The sequence below is a fragment of the Bombus pyrosoma genome, linkage group LG2 (genome assembly GCF_014825855.1).
Source record: "Bombus pyrosoma isolate SC7728 linkage group LG2, ASM1482585v1, whole genome shotgun sequence".
NCBI classification, from domain to species: Eukaryota; Metazoa; Arthropoda; class Insecta; order Hymenoptera; family Apidae; genus Bombus; species Bombus pyrosoma.
Genome location: NC_057771.1, coordinates 4,738,096 through 4,751,800, shown reverse-complemented (window position 1 = coordinate 4,751,800; position 13,705 = coordinate 4,738,096). Strand labels below are relative to the sequence as shown.

The following is a 13,705-nucleotide window of genomic DNA, read 5'->3' as shown; positions in this document are numbered from 1 at the left end:
TACTGTATTATTATCGTTAAAGTGCAACATTTGTAATAATACCATGTATCGATCTCGTGCTATTATTTTGCAGAAAATATTGCTTTTCAACAGTTCGTCCGTAGACCAATATTCTCTCAAAGACAGTTTCAATTCTATCAAATGTCCAAATTGGACAAATTGTGAATGCAAAGTATTAAATAATAATAATAATAATAAAAAAGACAGTTTCTTCGAACGTGGCATTAACATTGAAATGCATTTATATTTATCTCACACAAACGTAACAGTATTACTTCTGCGTAGGTGCTCGGAAAAATTGACAAACGCATATATGCGTCCTTAGTCCACATCGATGGCTTTAGCCAGACGCATATATGCGTCCTTAGTCCACGCTGATGGCTTTCGCCAGACACATATATGCGTCCATAGCACTCTAAGGGTTAAAAAGATGATTACACACAAGTTAAATTTTAAGAACTAAATCTAATATTCAGTCATGTATTCAATATCTTCTCTATATTTCATACTTGTTCTATGTTCCCTGCTATTAACGTTATCACGCAATACAGGAATTATCCTCTGTCCACTTCGTTGTAACGTATAAGAATTAAATGGGGAAAACATTTCAACTGTAGGTGCTGTTCCTTTTTTACTATCGAAAAGAGGAAGTTGATTCCGTGTATTATTTTCAATTACGGTATAACAATATGCTAATTGATATATTCGGGTAATTTCTGCAAAACTATGCGCAATTTCAGGATGACAAGCTTTCAATGGGTTCAGTTTACAAGTTATAATTTTCGCTAAATCCAACTCTTGTAAATATAACATGTCTGAAAGCAAATAAACAAATAATATCGAACGCTAGTAGAATTAAGAAAATATGTATATACTGTTTCATTAAAATGATGATTATTTACATTTTTTTGAATCAGGATAATCATTATGCCTTTTAGTAATTATAAGAAACAGTGCTTCACAAACAGAATAAAATACACTGTGTTCTTTATTTTCATCCTCCATATAGTTTGAATGATCCTGCATGTTGATATAATCATGTATCCATTTGGATATTTTAAATTGGACTGCTTTAACTAACCTAATAAAAATAAAATATATAAAATCTATATGTATACCTTTTGTATTATGCGTTACATTATTAAAAACATACCCGGTTGTAACGAATGTCGCTGCAACAAGTAAACTAGCAATATATGCTACAGATGATTGTCGTATAATAGAAGGTACATTAGGATTGGATGCTTTCCGCCATAACCAATCTACAAAAGCTTCCGCAACAGCTGTTTTAAAACTACAAATATAGAACATAATATACTGCACGTATTGACTCGCATGAGTGGGTAATATTACTGTTTCAAATATTTGCAATATATCAAAATAGAGACTTCTTAAACATTCCACTTGCAAAACTCCGTTAATAAAACAACAGTTGTACATATATTTTAGGATCAGTTCCATACACATATCCAATTTATGAGCTATTGGATGTATTTTATCTGTTTCTGTTATATTATTTTCTTCAACAACATTATTCACATTACCAAGCATACTGTCACATTCACTGGTATCATCCATTAAGTCTTCATCTTCTTCATTTTCTATCTCTAAACGTGGTATATTTACATCTAATACCATCAACCTATTACGAAACAGAAATCACTTACAATAAAGAACTTGTTTTTCATCCTAAAATGATAAAATTAGATTACAGTGATATTACCTGTTAATAATTAGAGATAGAATATCAGATCGTAACTGCGGTGCGTAACTTAATATTTGAATCAATGCGTAAACATAAACTTTATGCGTACGAGCTCCATGAACAATATAAGGGAACCTTGCTCTAAGAGATTGCAATAGAAGTTTGCTTGACCTTAAACAGATTTTTATAGAAATTATTATATTTCTAAATTTTACTTATGAATTATATACATGCATTATTTATGAGAGAGAGAGAGAGAGAGGGGGGAGGGGGAGAGAGAGGGAGAGAGAGAGAGAGAGAGAGGGAGGGGGGCAGAGCATATTTCATAAAGTACTAAGAATGAGATAGTAAATTCTTACATTGGCACAACTTTCAAAATTTTTTGTAGAACATTATGTATATGATTTAATCTTTGAATATCTTCTTCTTTGCAATCTTCATTTTTCCATTCAGCGTCGTTATCCTCATCTACTCAAAATAAAAATTTTAGTTACGATCCATCGTTACAGCCACTTATATAACAATAATTTCTTAAAATATACCTGGTTTAAATTGTTCAACTAAATTGTCTATTGTATTTTTAGCATAATGAATTTGCATGCAAATTAAATCTTCAATAAATGCTTTGTAAGCAGATGCCACATCTATAGAACGGTTTGTCCATTTTATTTGTAGAAGCGTTTCTACAAATACTTTGTGGATAGGACCGAGTAACGATATACATTGTCTTACATTTGATAAAAATTCTATTAAATCTGTGTCCTAAACCGAAAAGTAATAGATTCAAATTAGAAATATCGAATAATCTTCAATCGAATAAAACTAGGATAATATAAACTATTTCAATAATTACTTAAATACCTTTATATTTGAATCTCGTAGAATACATATTAAATCTTCGTAATCTTTTGTTCCATTACCAGCTTCAAAATTATAGATAATACTTTTGAGATCTTTTGGAAGTTTGAAATGTACTCTATTAGATTGTCTAATAAGTTGTGATCTAACTCCAGGAGTTTTTAGAATCGACGAGACACTGCTAACTCTTGAAGATACAACTGACATCTGTTGAAAAATAATATATCTATCGTTTAAGGTAATTTATCTAAAGCATCATTCTAATATCACAAAATGTACTAATATTAAAACTGTTAAAAAACACTATGTAATGCTTATAATATTTATTAAAACTACCAAGCGCACGTATGCGAAAAAGTAAGGAGGTTATGATATATGGTAGCAGAAAATTTGAGCGATACTTACTTTTACAATTATATTTATAACTTTCTAATGTGATAATACTTTTAATAATTTCAAATCGTACATCTGTTTACATTTCGAACTCGTATTACTGTACAAATATCACTAAGTATTCCCACTCGCCTTTCCTTCCTACATGTGACTGGACAGCCGCTTCCACTGAATACGTACCATTTATCAAGTACAAGATAGACCTGATACTCAATACGTTTTCATCTACCACGTTTTTGGCGCCACTTGACCATCTTTTATAATTTTTGTATCGTACGCGACATTATCGATTAGGTATAGTAGTGGAATGTATATGATAATTCACCGTAACAAATCACAGAGAGCATTAGAAACACTCTGATTGTTTGAAGTCGGTATTTCAGACACTGTATCTGCCTATGTGTATGTGCGTACGCGTATGCTTATGCGAAATGTGTATATATATATATATATATTTACTTTGTCGCGTACTATTTAGAACGTGTCTACCTTATCCTTAGTCGTAATTATTAATGTTATGTAAGTAGTAACTACATGACCGTGATATATACATATCTACGTCATTATTTTTTATCTACGTTAACTTGATTTTAAAAAAGATTATTTTAACTAGAAACATTAAATAATTAATTCTTTTAAGGGGAGCGAATGTGTACCTATCCGTTTTGTATAAAATTTTTATAAAATTCGTATGAAAATAAAAAGGAAACATATTATCAAGTAAATATCATTACACACTAGAAAAAAAAAAAGGAAAAAAGAAATCTTTTTTAACGAGTAAAAGTTTAAAAATATGTTACATTTCTATAACAGAACAGAAGAATGTATTCAATAATAAAATATAACGTAATCATTTTGGTTACATTTGGGTAAGTATAATGCAAATAATTAATTACACCAACCAATTTATAAGTGCAACACAGTGGGCATGTTGAAATACTATAATCAAGAACAAGTCATATTCTGTATTATATATTTTTACCACCATTATCATAGTAGGAAAAATATAATACATATATATATATATGTATATATTAAAATCACATGATTGGGTTTTTGAAGTAATGAAAAGTAACAATTAAAAGTTATTAAAAGGTGATGACAAATTAATCGCAAGCATTGCGATACTCTATGACATCATTGCACCATATGTACGATCACCATATTAAACGATTATAATTATCATAATGTAAAGTGAACATAACTGATCGAACGCAATTTTCATTTCTTCTGCGAACATTTTGTGCACGTTTTTAAAATGTAGGTTGTTACATTTAACATTGGATCTTTTGGTGTTGCGTCTTATACATGTTTTATGTTATGCATTATGTTATATTGCATTTTCAGTTTAAGTCAGGAAATATTCAAATTTAAAACTACGTGTCGTACTATTTGGAAAATTGAACAATTTTACAAACGATATAATGTAGTGACAAATCAATTCATTTTTTATTACTTATGTCAAGGATTAAACTATTGTAGCTAGTCTTTTTGTTGTTCTAACAAGGTGGTCAGAGCTTTGTCTATACATTCTGGTAAATGATCCAATAACATCCGTGGCATCACAACTAATTCCGTAAATTCTTCTGGTTGTGCCCATCGCATCTCGAATTTCTTTTCTTTCTTATTTTGACTCTTTCTGCAAGAGAAAATGTAATATACGGTTAATTATTCCGCGTTCCTAAAATATTCTTCAACTTTGCATAAACTCAATAAATAAGTGCCAGTATTATAAATAAATTAGCATGGAGAAAATAAATAATGGACAGAATATGAAATAAGTGACAAACCTGTTTTTTGACTGTTCGGTTTTACATTTGATTATGTGAAGTATTCTACCACCTGTGTATAATTTTACTTTGGAATATCTCCTTTTTGAAATATCTCGCTCGTATATCCTACTTTCCTGTAACATAAATCATTTTTTTTCTTTCTTTCTTTTTTTCCTTTTTTTTTTTTTTTTGAAATATATTATCATAACGCAAATTAGGTTTTATACGTGGATAAACAGGGAAGTGAATAATTTAAATTATATGAACAAGTATATAAACATATACCTCTACTGTATTTATATCTCGGTCGTTGAGTAAAGGTGTTTCACCCGATACTGTGGTAATCATATTATAGGCACTCCATGTATTTTCAAGATCTTTCTCAGGAATGCCGAATAAAATGTAACCTAATCCGTTTAATACTACTCTATACTGCAACAATAATATCAAAGAAATAAAATGTAAAATATTTCGGATAGTGTATACTAAAATAGACATATCAGAATACTCATGAAATACTCGAAATAGGATAAAGATCGCACCTTAGGTAACGGGCAAACCCGAAGTGCCATGAGCAAAGACGTTCGAAGATTTTCTATGCTATCAACACTCAACCTCATTACTAAGTCATCTCCAATGCCTACTGTGAAAACGAATTCTTCCGTTATTCTGGCAAGCTCCCTTGAGAGAAGGCCCGCTAAACAAAAAGTGTTTCTTAGCGAAGGTTCTTTAATAATAATTATTATCAATTAAAAAGAATTGACCATATAAAGAGGAAGAATCAAAGTTTCCGAAGAATCCGTACCTGGTGTGGAAAATCCATAGACTTTCAGCGATGGATATCGTGGACGTAATAAAAGTCCTAACAGAATACCTATACCAGCACCTAGACTGTGACCTGCACATATTTTCTTACATGAAATTGTTGAGAACATGTAGATAAAACTTTATCAGTAAATTTAGATGTTGTCTCTCTAAATTTCGTTTTAAATTACTTGTTAAATACTTAAAAAGTATCTATTATTTTGGCATGATGGCGTTTTTGAGAAATTACATTAAATTTTTGATGTAATTGACCAACGAAAAAGATCACAAATAAGTAGATCGCGTGTCATTTGTTATCTATACACGAAAATCAATCAGGAGTTCAAAATATAGAGACCTGCTGCTCGATTCTATACAGATTTTATTTCCTTTTTCATTTATTTTGTACGTAATTTAATAATCTCGTAATATACATATATCGTTCTAACATTTTGTCTACATAATTAAAATATTTGATACCTGGAAAATACGATTGTTTTCAATTTATCGTTTCTCTTGTCAACAGTAAAGAGCATTTTATCGTGCAACCGAAAAGAGTAAGAGAGAAAAGTATTCGTAAGATAAAATTGAAAACATGGAAATATTATAGGGACTAATACGTGTAAACCTATATATAAGGAACATTTTCTAGCGCGCATATAGCATTCCTATTTACCTGTAATAACCAAATCGTAATGAGGATATGTATTGAATGCTCGTTCTAAAATCTTGTCACCATCTAACTTCTTCAAAATCAGCCTAGCAGCCGTTATCATGCCACTGTGTGCCTATACACGTAACATTTGACGGTTATGAATAATTTAAAAGGAAACACAAGTTAAACTCAGCGTACAATTTCGTATTGGACTCAAGATACTTACATGGCTGTTTGATGGAACACCCTCGCATACAAAAACATTAGAACCTGCGGCAATATCAGTTATCAAATCGCGCATCGAGAGACTACCCCGTATAACAATGACAATGTTATTTTTCTTCTGATCTGCTATTATAACGAACGGTATCTAAAAGTATTTTATAAAAACGATTAAAAAAGCTGTTTCCTTTTGTTGAATATATAAACATATAATATTCTTCTTTAATACGAACCTCGCATAAATAGTTTTTAAATGACGCGTACAGGATGTCATCCGTCGATAAATCTGATAAAGTTTTCATACCGGCTAAATAACAGTAGCAACAATTGTCGCCGATAATTGGAATACGTTTTGTTCTGTAGTTACAATGAATTGATCAAGATAGGGTCTCGTGATATTAGTTAAAGTAGTACACGTTTTATACTTTTTTTCTTTTCTTAAAGCGCAGTACAATATCGTTTCTATATTTTATAGTATTTTATTTAAAATAATATTTTACCGAATCGTATTTCAACTTTGAGTCTATTCTTCTTCTATTTTACTATTTTAATATTCTCCTAATCGATTCCCTTTTAATTAATCGTAATAATTCTGTTCACTTATCTCAAATATTTGACAGAAATTTGCAAATAATCGATCTGATTTCTTCAAGAAATCATCATGATCTTTCTACTTACCGAAAACAAGCGCAACAAGTCAAATTCGGCAGAATATGAAAACACCCGGTGCATATATGTAAATACATAACTAATAACCATCCATAAGCAGCTAATGAGAGTTTTATATAGTAAGCCGCGTTCTCTAAAGACATCCAACTTGGTGCATTCTTAAAAATTACAGTTTCATCTAGAACGATAATATTAAGATCGTTTATATTATTTGTAGAGTTTCGAAACGGTATAATTAACTCTTTAGTTACATGAATTCCCGCAAATTAAAATTTCAAAAAAATGTTAGAAAATCTCGGAAGAGAATTATGATAATCAAAATATATACCGGAAGTATATCTTGGAACAGGAAGAATATTTAGCCGGTGCAATTCACGAGTTTCTCGCTTCTGTCGAATTCTTAGCAGGATACACCCTGCGATAATATCCGAAGGAACTAAATCTGTTCCCTGGTACAGAGAGCTTAGCAAACCTATAAAAAAGCAATAATTTCTTTATCATGTCAAGATTATCCCTATGACAGACGATAAATATAAGATTGAAAATCTTGTTGCAGATACAGATAGATAAAAAAAAAAAATGTAAAATGTGTTAGACGTTTGGCGAAGCGTTAAATGGCAAATATAGTCAAAGATAGATAGTTTGGTACGGAGAGGTATGCGATAATGTTAAAGAATCACGTTGTTTACTGTATTTACAAGTTTGTAATATTGTCAGTAACGGAATGACGACGAAAAGAAATGCTGACAAACTGTGTTAGATTCTACAAACATTGTACATATTTCTCTCTATCAATAGCTATAATTGTTTAGTAAAACAGAGAATGTTACACTTCCGGAAAAAAGTTCTGCCTTTAAAAAGTTCAGCATAAACAGAAAGAGATCAACGCCGCCAATTGCAAATATCGTGACATATAAAACGTGTGCGTTGCGCACGGTACAATACATTATTTTTACTATCCTGCAGTTGTCACGTTTAATTCGTTATATACATAATTCATTACATGCCTTATACCAGTTCGTAAGGAAGTGTACGTAGAAGTTTAAGTACTGATATATATTTTATTTATGTATATATATGTATATATATATATATATAAATAAATATATATATATATATATATAAATAAATAAAAAGTCAAGACAAGAGCTACACCAAGTGGAAGAGGATAGAAGGTCGTTGATCAGTGTAAATATTGGTGATAATTTTTTGTACACATTGATAAAACATGTACTTTGTATATGTAAACAGTTTCCTAGTAGAGATTCTGAACTCCTATCTACGCATATAATATATGTCTTGACTTTTTATTTTTATGTATTACAAGTCGATACAAGTTTAAGCCAAATCTCCGTTCGTTTAGTTTAATCCTTTTTCCGGCGTTGAAAGCTTTCTTTTAAAAAATATACGACGAAGAAATGGCGGTTTCGATTTCAATCACGACAGAACCTTTTTTAGGCCAGTCGTACCTATGTCTCACCAGCAACTTGTTGAAAAGTCTCGTTAGCGTTTTCGTCTTTTCTCATCCACCAGAGAAACTTGAATCTCCGTTGCCAGTTCCTTGAAAGTTTTCCATATTCGATAGAACTTTCTAAATGTTTCTTACTTAATAAGCCTAATGGGTCAAAGATTAATGCCAAGCCGAAAACGGTGAGACCTATAAGAATCCAGTCGAAGAACACCAACGCCTGGATTATTATGATCGTATAACGTTCGTAAGTACATTCGACATTTGATCCGAATAACCATAAGCTTCCTAAAATATTCCATGATATCTCAGGTAGGAGGAATAATATTCTGTAAAATCATAATAATATCTGAATTATAATTTTAGAAAAGAGACATCAATTTTGGGAAGAACGCGCTCTTCAAAGGCGCCTATACAAAGTGTCTCAAGACGAATGATAAAATACCGATCAGAAAATTATTTTACCAACAAAGATGAATTGAAAACGTAGAATGAAAATTCAGTTCGAAATGATAGTACTCATCGATACTTTGTCGACGACTGAACCGTTACAGGAGATGTATCGTACCTAGTTAAAGGGGCAAGAGTTAAGAAAATTACGAATGGGAAAATGTTATTCGTAGAATCGTATTTCCTATTCAATTGTATAATCCTTTATAAAACATCCTGCATATTAGAACATCTGCCTTTCGAATTTAGAGTCAAGTAAAAGATTTACTAATTATTCAGATTATTTGCGCGATAAAACTTTACACTATTCGTATTAATATGAAGTTGGACTTGGAATTTCTCGAATAACGTTCAGATCTGTACAACGCGTGCAAATTTGATATTACAGTCAAGTTTTATCGAATTGTAACAAGCAACGAACCTATCGAAAACGATCTTATCGGAATAATAAATTATATATGATGATAATCTCGCATTGTAATATTCAGAAATGGTGTATGTTACAGAACCTATCAATCGTTACTAATGTACGTCAATAAAGTATAATGCATCGGTACTAAAAAGTGAAAAGAGTTTACGTCAATAGATATCGTATACGGAATTCATTTTGTATAGCAATTCGTTAATTGCCAATACGTAATTACGGATAAATGACGCCGTTTATGATCGATGATAGTGGTTGAAGTTTGTACTTGCAATTAGAAAATGAATAATAGGAATAATAAAAGTATAAAGTAGTTCGTGAAGCGATGCATGTCAGAACGAACAACATTGTTTTATTTCAGCGGTATTTTATAATGAATGACGTTGTTCGTCAACGATATGTAAATTGCAGTATAATTTTCAAACGTCTACTTACTTAACTGTCAAGAATGGTTCAACGTGTTTACGAGCGTGCGTTTCCATGATAGATCCTTTTGCGCTCAGTCTTATAATGATGAGCATGAAAAGTATAGACACGACAAGAAATGCAACCTCTCCTAAGAGATACACGCGAACTAACTCTCCACCCAACTGACAACTCCATGTATGCTCATAATATCTGACACAAACGGTTACGATCAGGGATAACCTGTGAACAGAATTAATTACGTAAGGATTGAGATTTATTCAGATTTGTATAATGAACAAAGAAACTCTTCTTAGTAGCGAGGATAATTATTTAGGGATGTTAATTGTAACGTTCGGATAACCGCGGTCTCGCATCTTTTATTATAGTCAAATATAGTCAAATAGTGAAAATCATTCTGAAGCTAAAAGTTTAGGTACAAAATCTGATCGCGAAATTAAGAAATTTATTCAATCGATTTAACCATTCTGTAGGAAGTTTTAAAAGGAATTTTACTATGTATTAGTGGCATGTAAAATACCATAATTTATTTTAACAAATAAAGAGAGACGATTAGTTATTTACATAACGTGAAACTATTTCCCGAATAATTCTACCTATGTAGAATTTGCGTACGTATGCGTACATGTTCGTCATCTTCCTGGAATAATCGAGAAAATTTAAATAATGTTATATGTGTAGATACACACATTATTTAACCGACTAACCATCGCTCTATAAATACTATGGATAAATATTATGGACGACTTGCGAGTCTCCAGTTCGACAAAATCCTCTAATGATCGTAAAATTTGCATAAATACAAAATGGCAAGGAAATGGAAACAAAATGTATAAGTATAGAAAGGATCGGTTCCTTATGCTTCGGTGGAATAGACAAACAAAGCAAAGAGCTGTCAGATCGTCATTCCTGCCAAGAATATATATCGAAACTAAAGCTAAATTATTCGATACTAGAATTCTGAATGTGGTCAGTTTGATTATTCCTACTCTCCTCTTTTTCGCTATTTCGTTATTTTTCGGAAGGAGAGAGGAAAACACATATTTATATGTTTCATTGACTCTTAATCAACGAGATTTTCATACACATCGATAAAAGATTTCAAAATCTAAATTTATAAGTTATAAATTTTATTTTCATGCCTCGAGGGCAAAGTTATGACCCTGTTTACTGTATTTTTAATCATTTAGAACCATCATTTCTTTGCAAGTTGGCGTTAATTTACAATGTATGGTATTTTAAATGGAGTACGTCGATCAGTCGAGGCTTTAAAGACTACGTAGAGCCTATACGATCTCTAGCAATGCTGCACGTAGGATGAAATTCTCAAGATTCTAGCGTTGAAACTGAAAGAAGACGAACTACTTACCAAATGGATCGAATGAAAATTTCAAAGATACCCGGATAAACAAGGTCGTCGCTCGCAGCTAGCCATGTTCTGCCGAAGAGTTTTATCGCAGGCATTTTTCTGTGGAACATATCGCGATTTGTAAAATTACTTTCTTTATCGATGCTGACTGAATTTTGTATCGCGTAAAACATATTTGGAAATGGAATAGATGAACGAAACGATACGCGTTTGTTTGTTAGCGTCTTACGCCAGTTACTATCCATATAGTTGAACGAATAAACGTGTAATTTAATGTTCGGATCAACGTTTCATAATATACATAGCAGGTTCAAACAGCGTGCAATAGTGACCACGATGTTCTACGAGTATAAATTTTCATAGGATTTGGATAACCGAGTATACCGTGACACGCGTATTTCTTTGATAGTAAATTACGCATCAGAGAAAGCGCCGAGAGAAAGTCTTTGTCTATCCTACATCCGAGAGTATTGACATAACTTAACTGCGATCGTAACTGGACCCTGACCCTGTTGAACATCGAATCTTTGTCTGAAATTTTTTTAGGGTTACCTGGACACGCTTCCGTTTAAAAAAGAGATTCGTCTTTCCTCCGTCGCGTGACGTTTCTCCTTTTCAATTCTATATTATTGATTCAGCACATTTTCTACGTCGCATTGCTTAATTAGATAGGATGACTATCTCTTCGATAAGGAAACATTGATTTAACAACAACAGAAGATTTATTATATCCTCGTATGCTCTATATATTCTTACATTTCATTTACAGATAGATGAAATCTATTTGTCGGTGATATATCATCGTGAGCGAAATCGTAAGCTGTCCGTTGCAGACCTATATTCGTCAATGATTTTATAGTAACTCTTTGACATTGTTATAATATGCTGGAATTTCACACCACACTAGTTACTAATTATACGCCTTATCATCGTACACGCTTCTTTAATAAACATGCTGAATCTTAAGATATTTATAATATCAGATATAGTGTTTACTTTATTATAGTATTTCTTCTAAGAATATTCTTAGAAGCGGAAACATCTTACGGTATATTCGATCTTCGAGGAATACAACGTTCTCTTTGCACTCAACTATTATAGTTGGAATAAATAATTCTATTGCATCTCGTTCTATTGCATTTCGTGTCGTAAACGCTGACATGAGTTTAAAATTGCGCAAAAACATTTTTCCATTAGTCTGACAACATCTTATGTAGCAAAGTCTATCCTCATATAGCAAATAACCGCCGTTCAATTTTTTGTTTAATTTAAATGCGTCGCTCTCGCGTGCAAAGCCTTGAGAAAGAAGCATAATATTCGATTGGCCCGATAAATTGACAATACTATTTGCGCGTTTCATGAAACAATATGAAACGAAAGAAACGCTTAATCGATTGAGAAAATTCGAATTTTAAGATATATTCACCTTTTGGAGAAAAACTCGAATTTCAAGATATATTCGCTTCTCGAACAAAACGTCTCGTTATCTCAGTAGAATTTCGGATCATTCACAACATGCCACTTTTCCACAAGCACGATCAGGTATTCGAGAGTATCGTCGCCAACCTGGTACAGGATGCAGTCCGGTATTTACCGTTTTAGTTACTCGCACGACGAGTTTTTGATTTCTTCTAACGAGGGAAAAGATAAGACTCGCTTGCACCGACATCCATAGTCGTTCACGATCTAACCATCGATCACGATACGCCGATCCAGCGGCTCCAGTCGATCCAATGGTATCCGAGTGATCCGGCGTACGCGAAACGTGAGATAGTGTCGAAAGCCGCTGAGGTCAGTTCGCAAGGAATGTGACGCCTTGAGCGAATTTTCGTCTGGCTGCGAAGCTAGCGCGAATTAAAAGGAAGCGGAGTGCAGCTCGTTTGGTAGAAAATTACATCGGCTCGCGACACTGGATCGGCAAAATGCATATACAATACACTCGTAACCCGCTCACCTTGTTTCGTAGCATCCCGCGTCGAATCTCACGAGCTAGTTGGCGGTGACTGTCCGGCACGGCCACAACTTTCCCTTCGTTCCTCTCGATCACACGTTCCTTCGCTTACGAAAAAACCAATGGCTTCTCATGGGGATATACAGTAATGGTAGGAGTACGTGTCCCTAGTATCCCGCGATTGCAACAATCCGACCACTTTGATTTTTCACTAAAATTGTGAAACCAATTTATCATTTATATCATTTATATTCGACTTTTATAAATAAAGTATGAAAAAGTTTTATATATTTATATTCCATAGAATATACAATAACGTAACGTTATTAGACACGCTGTTTCTTTGTTCCGATGACGCATGGTTGTTCTTAGAGCAAAGCATAAGACTTATCTTCGCTCTCTGCCTGCGTATCTGTATCGTATATCGTTTGATAAATTTTCTACTATTTCTTACCTATATGAAATTTTCCGCGATATTAATATTAATACCCATCAGCATCAGTATCAGTATCTATGCTGAGTATCGGTGCGACACCCTG

At 32.6% G+C, this 13,705-nt stretch overlaps 2 protein-coding genes across 6 annotated transcripts; both read right to left on the bottom strand.

The window, feature by feature from the left end:
- Positions 1–331: 331 nt before the first annotated feature.
- Positions 332–3,761, bottom strand: LOC122577599 (RNA polymerase I-specific transcription initiation factor RRN3). Its single transcript, XM_043748979.1, has 8 exons — positions 2,969–3,761; positions 2,567–2,770; positions 2,248–2,467; positions 2,065–2,173; positions 1,724–1,876; positions 1,154–1,642; positions 903–1,081; positions 332–815 (listed from the first exon to the last, which is right to left on the bottom strand). The coding sequence occupies exons 2-8, from the start codon at positions 2,768–2,770 to the stop codon at positions 466–468; spliced, it is 1,704 nt and encodes a 567-aa protein (XP_043604914.1). The 5' UTR covers positions 2,969–3,761; the 3' UTR covers positions 332–465.
- A 617-nt stretch (positions 3,762–4,378) lies between these two features.
- LOC122577597 (diacylglycerol lipase-beta-like) lies at positions 4,379–13,369 on the bottom strand. 5 transcript variants are annotated; one of them, XM_043748976.1, is made up of 15 exons: positions 12,642–13,151; positions 11,768–12,511; positions 11,216–11,314; positions 9,856–10,068; positions 8,559–8,875; positions 7,407–7,550; positions 7,088–7,256; positions 6,643–6,766; positions 6,414–6,557; positions 6,209–6,320; positions 5,534–5,626; positions 5,271–5,425; positions 5,014–5,160; positions 4,747–4,862; positions 4,379–4,595 (listed from the first exon to the last, which is right to left on the bottom strand). In XM_043748976.1, exons 3-15 carry the CDS (start codon positions 11,308–11,310, stop codon positions 4,439–4,441), a joined length of 1,986 nt encoding a protein of 661 aa, XP_043604911.1. In that variant the 5' UTR covers positions 11,311–11,314; positions 11,768–12,511; positions 12,642–13,151; the 3' UTR covers positions 4,379–4,438. The 5 variants fall into 5 exon arrangements, with proteins under 5 accessions (XP_043604911.1, XP_043604912.1, XP_043604910.1 ...); XM_043748977.1 differs by lacking the exons at positions 11,768–12,511; positions 12,642–13,151 and adding an exon at positions 13,170–13,369; XM_043748975.1 differs by lacking the exon at positions 11,768–12,511 and having other exon boundaries at positions 12,642–13,150.
- Positions 13,370–13,705: the final 336 nt, after the last annotated feature.